Genomic DNA, 5,697 nt, shown 5'->3' with positions numbered 1-5,697 from the left:
AAGATGGTCCCACATCAACCTCAGGCCTCTATAAACATGTGCACACATGTGCCCACACATATGCATGCACACACAAACACGTGAACACACGTATGTTTATGTTCATGTAGTTATATAAGATGTAAGAGGGACCTAAATCATCTATAAAAAATTAAGTTTGTTGGGCTGGAGAGATGGCTCGATGGTTAAGAGCACTGGCTGCTCTTCCAGAGATCCTGAGTTCAATTCCCAGCACCCACACGATGGCTCACAACCATCTGTACTGAGATCTGATGTCCTCTTCTGGCATAAAGTCAATAGAGCTGCCATATACATAAATACATATATAAATACATCTTTAAAAATTAAATTTGTAAATATAAAATAATGTGGCCTAGGGAAAAAAACAAAACAACAAAAATCCCACTTCTAAGGAAGATAGAACTTACAATAGTCAATTCTATCTTAAGGAAACTACCAAAACTCTGTCACCAGAAACTGAAGGTTTCTAAAGGACAAGCACAATAGGCAGCTACCTTTAAAGGAGGTGAAGGGGCCATGGAAGAAATCTTGGGAGAAGTGAGAGTGTGAGGTGGAGAACATTCTGAGCCCAGCCAGACACTGACAGCAGCAGACAGTCCCCAGGACTTTCTATAAACAATAACACTCAGAAGCACCATCCCACTTAACACAATAAAAAAGACATCTGTGTTCTACATACTAGTTCTTACAGTCTGTGTTTGGTTTTGTGTCTCTTTTGTTGTTTAGTTTTATAGCTAAGTAAACTGAGGATTTAGGTGGCTGAGTCACTCAGAATATTCTAGAAGCAGAACAATACACACAAACACACACACGCACACGCATACACACTGAACTCTTCCTTCCCCAGGTCACAGTGACTGATGGACTGGGTATTTCAGCTGTGCTGTTTAAGGACCTAGCAATATGGTTTATTACTGATGTGAAACCTAGTGTTTATGAAGAAGGGGAGAGGCCTGAACCAAGCCTAGCAGTAGTCTATTAAGCAAGGTTAATCTGCATAATCAGGCACAATTTACAGAACGGGTGCATACACCACTTAGTATGGAGTCAAGCTCAAGCTTCCCCAAAAGATCATACATATCCCCCAAACTGACTTTGGGGCCCCTGCTCCTTTTTGCTCCACATTTTGCCTGGACATTTAAAACACGACCCTAACTACTCATTACCAATGTCATGTGACTTCAATTTTAGAGCATCCAACCTAATAAATATTCACAAATTACTCAGAAAGCATAGCTGATCTAGACACTGGGAAAACAATAGGCATCATTTTTTTCCTCTTCAATTCTTTCATTCTATTTTATAAAATGTAAATCTTAAATTGCTTTTTTCCAAAATGGTCAGTGTCTTTGTATTGATCTCTCCAACCGCCTAACTAACACTGCACACTTTCTTTTTCTGTATTGACCTCTCCAACCGCCTAACACTGTACACTCTCTTTTTCTGTATTGACCTCTCCAACCGCCTAACACTGTACACTCTCTTTTTCTGTTCTGCATTTCCCCTCACTTATAATCACTTTGATTCCTCCGCACCCTCTCCTCTCCTTCACAGTACCCCTGCATTTCATCGAGTACATACGACCAAGAAAGACAGCATTGTAAACAAAAGCCCAGCTTTCCTCACACTGAATTCCCTCCGCATAATCCCTTTGTGCATCAGTTACAGAGGAACACGGTCATTCTTCTCCCTATCACTGCCGTATTGGCAGCATCCTCGTTTGGGAATAATGAACATGCTCCTCCAGGACCAGCTAAGGATTCCCTTCTCTGGAAAGAGCACACTGTCCTCCTGAGCCCACAGTGCTCTTGGTCATCTCTACATCTTTGTCTATGGTGACAGCCTGACACAATTAGTAAAGCAGGGTGACAATCACTCCCAAGAGGATCACTCCGAAGAGGACACAAAGCCTTGGTGTTTGTTGAAGGTCAGACCACCTATGGCTACTTGACAGGAACCTGTTACTTCCACTGTGGAGTATTGGTCCCAGTCATTCTGGTCCTACACAGCCTAACCACCTGTGTGGGGATTTTATCTTTTGTCTTTAGAAACACTGAGTACAGAAAGTCACAAGCTGAAATACCCTTTGCAGGCCGCAGGATTGAGAAAGACTGTGGCTTTCTTCACTTGTGCATTGGGAGGAATGAGCTGGTTGCCAAACACCTGAAAGGGAAAAGAGGAATTTTCAATTAAATGCCCTTTATTCAGCCGAATAGCTGAATAATTATCACGTATTAATTATCACATACATTTTTTTCATCCCCAAAGAATTTACTTCTGGCCAAAGAACAAAAGCTCATTCATGATCTCCATAACAGAACCACCACAGGCAATGTAACACAGGGACACTGCTATTCAGTGACAGTAAGCCATTTTACGTTAGGATAAAACCTTGCTTCACTTACCAGGGGCAGTATCTTCTAGAAGATATTGCTGACTTTATTACAAGCATACAACGTGCAAGGCCACAGGCTATGAGAAGGGAAGTTTAACCCATGTGGCTTCAGTTTTCAGTGGACAATCCTTTCTCTTCCAGTTCATTACTGAAACTTATCTTCCCCCACCCCTGTCAAATCTATGTTACCAGTGAATTTTCACATCTGCATACACAAAAGAAGCCCATTACTCAAGCCTTTTCCACTCCACTGGTCTAAGGCTGAGTGGAATCAAGAAGCGGAGAAGTAAATGTGAGCATTCAAACTGGCAACAGGACAACAGCTCCAACTGTGCTGTCTGGAGCAGAGAGCTGGGGAGAAGGATAGGAAGAGCAGAAACGTGAGCTGGGCGGTGGTGGCGCATGCCTTGAATCCCAGCACTTGGGAGGCAGAGGCAGGTGGATATCTGTGAGTTCAAGACCAGCGTAGTCTACAAACTGAGTTCCAGGACAGCCAGGCTATTAAACAAAGAAACCCTGTCTCGGGAGGGGAGAGGGAAGAGAAGAAGAAACAAATCGGGGCTATGGCAGCAGAAATCTAGAAGAGAATTAAAAAGTAACAATTAGAGAAAAAAGTTATACAAAGATACTGTATTAAATAACTCATTCTAAATCTACCACCTTTCTGGTTGTCCATTCTTGCTTCTAAATAAACACCCTCTGAGCTGAGGAGAGGGCTCAGTGGGTAAAGGAAGAATAAAGTGCTTATTGTGCAAGCCTAAGGAACTGAGCTCAATCCCCAGCATCCAGGTAGAAAGTGGAGAGTGTCAATGTAGTCTACAGCCCCAGAGCTGGGAGGTGAACAGGCAGGTCCTAGGGGCAGCGGGTCTGGCTGGAACAGCAAGCTCTGAGTTCAGTAAGAAACAATGAATCGGAAATTAGGTGGGAAATCTACTGAGGATGACATACCAATCCTAACCTCCGGCTCACAGAGACGTAAGTGCTCAGACATGCACATGCCCCCCACCCCGACACACATACACTTTCCAAATGCTTCAAAAAGATATTTTCTTTACAAAAAACTACCTGGCCCATCATCATTTCTGTTATTTTTTTACTCTTACTCAAACTTTGACATTTTGCTGCTAAATCCCAAATATCCTTTTGTTCCGTTACACTCCATTCTAGAATTCCATCAGGAAAAAAGCAACTAAGCCAGCTGTGGTGGTCTGAAAGAAAATTACCCCCATAGACTCACAGGAAGAGGCATTATATAAGCCAGCTTCAATTAAATGTTTTTCTTTATAAGTGTTATCTTCGTTATGATGTTTCTTTACAGCAATAGAAACCCTAAGACAGAAGTTGGTACCGGGAGTGGGGTATTCCTGTGATCAGCCTGACAATATTTTGCCTTGAGGAATATGGAACACTTTTGGACTTTGGACTAGAAAAGCGATTGGACATTTTAAGTGGGGCTTAACGGGTCATACTAGTAGAAGAATGGAAGACAATGGTGATGAGGGTGATAAGAACTATGGGGGCTAACTCAAGAGGTTTCAGAAGAGAAGAATTTTAGTATGTGGCCTAGAGATTGTTTTGTGATATTTTGGTGAAGAATGTGGCTGTTTTCTGCCCTTGACCAAAAACTCTGCCTGAGGCTAAATTAATGAATTATGGATTAACAGTTTGGCAGAGGAGGACATTTCCACACAAATTAGCATTACCCATGTTGTGCGGCTATTAGTGGCTAGTCTTATGTAGATCTATAATGAAAAGGAGCAAGTTAAACAAGAAAAAATACAAAATGTGAAGTTGAAGGAGAAAAGCAGCATCAGAACATGTAAACAGATAAAAAAGCCTGATGCTTAATGGAATACAGGGAGTGGTAACCTCAGAACAAGACTCTACCTAGCTAAGCTTCCAACATGTGAACAGTGAAAAGGAATTAAAGAAAAGCTTAGGGTCAGGTGTGGTGGCACATACCTTTAATCCTAATATTGGGGAAGCAGAGGCAGATGGGTTTAAGAGTCCAAAGCCAGCCTGGAATACAGAGTAAGTTCCAGAACAGTAAACTTAGATAGTGAAGGAAACTATTGAAAACTGAAAGCTGGTGAAAATGTATTTGAACAAAAGGGATATTTGTTTGAACTTGGAAGTTCTTGGTTGCACAGTTCTGGTTTTAGAGTTAAGCATAGAAGAAACGGGTATGGATCTCCCTTCTCGATTAAGGAAAGGTGCTGAAGCCAGGCATGCCAGGGTATCCCTATATGGAAGTCTAGAAAGGTCATTGTGTGAAGCTGTAAAGGTGAAGCCTGGATTGCCTTGGAAACCCCAAGATGTTGGAGATGCCAGAGCTGTAAGACACTTGCCAAGAAAGTTGCTAACAGGAAGCAGAACCAGCCCAAGAGAAAACAATGTGATAGAGTCAACAAAGCTGAAAAGATCTGAACAGCACTTTGGCATCTTGCATGGAAATGCGGAGTTTGGAGTTTACCAGCTGGTTTTCAGTCTTGCTGTGGTCCCGTATTTCCTCACTATACTCCCTTTCCTCCATTTTGGAACGGTAATGTATATCCTGTGCCATTGCATGTTACACATATGTAATCTACATTTTTTTAAATTTTGATTTTACATGGGCTTATAGTTAAGAGATTGCCATGAGTATCAGAGACTTTGAACTGTGGACTTTCAGACATGGTTGAGACTGTGATAGACTACAGGACTTTTGAAGTAGGACTAAATGCACTTTGCATTATGATGCAGCTACAAGCCTATGGGGGCTAGGGCATGGAATGCAGCGGTCTGAAAGAAAATGGCACCCACAGACTGATAGGATAGGGCATTATTGAAGATGTGACCTTGTTGGGGGAGTGGGTTTTGAGGTTATAAAAGCTCAATCCAGGCCCAGCATGGTGATCTCTTTCTATTGTCTGATCCTCTCTTCCTACTGTCTGTCCACACAGATGTAGAACTCAGTCAGCTACCTCTCCAGAATCATGTCTGTCTGAGTGCTGCCTTGCTTCCTCTCTCCCCTTCCCTTCTCCCCTCTCCAATTTACTCAGGAGATCTTGTCTTTTTCTACTTCTCATGTGGATTAGATCCACCTATGTTTCTCTTAGGGTCCTCATTGTTGTCTAGTTTCTCTGAGGTTGTGAAGTGTAGGCTGCTTTCCTTTGACTTATGTCTAAAAGCCACCTATGAGTGAGTACATGTGATATTTGTCCTTCTGGGTCTGGGTTACCTCACTCAATGTGATGTTTTCTAGCTCCATCCATTTGCCTGCACATTTCAAGCTGTCATTA

General features: G+C 42.3%; 1 protein-coding gene across 1 annotated transcript in view; it reads right to left on the bottom strand.

Annotated features, from left to right (window-relative positions):
- Agk (acylglycerol kinase) overlaps positions 1 to 5,697 on the bottom strand; it is a 93,675-nt gene that overhangs the window by 51,193 nt on the left and 36,785 nt on the right. Inside the window, exons 3-5 of the mRNA XM_013353233.2 lie at positions 3,640 to 3,745; positions 2,105 to 2,184; positions 516 to 630 (exon numbers count right to left, since the gene is read on the bottom strand). Of these exons, the coding sequence (XP_013208687.1) occupies positions 516 to 630; positions 2,105 to 2,184; positions 3,640 to 3,745 (301 nt within the window). The remainder of the gene's footprint in view (positions 1 to 515; positions 631 to 2,104; positions 2,185 to 3,639; positions 3,746 to 5,697) is intronic.

The sequence above is a fragment of the Microtus ochrogaster genome, unplaced genomic scaffold (genome assembly GCF_000317375.1).
Source record: "Microtus ochrogaster isolate Prairie Vole_2 unplaced genomic scaffold, MicOch1.0 UNK4, whole genome shotgun sequence".
Taxonomy (NCBI): domain Eukaryota; kingdom Metazoa; phylum Chordata; class Mammalia; order Rodentia; family Cricetidae; genus Microtus; species Microtus ochrogaster.
The sequence above is the reverse complement of the archived record's forward strand: the minus strand, read 5'-3'. Positions and strand labels throughout refer to the sequence as shown.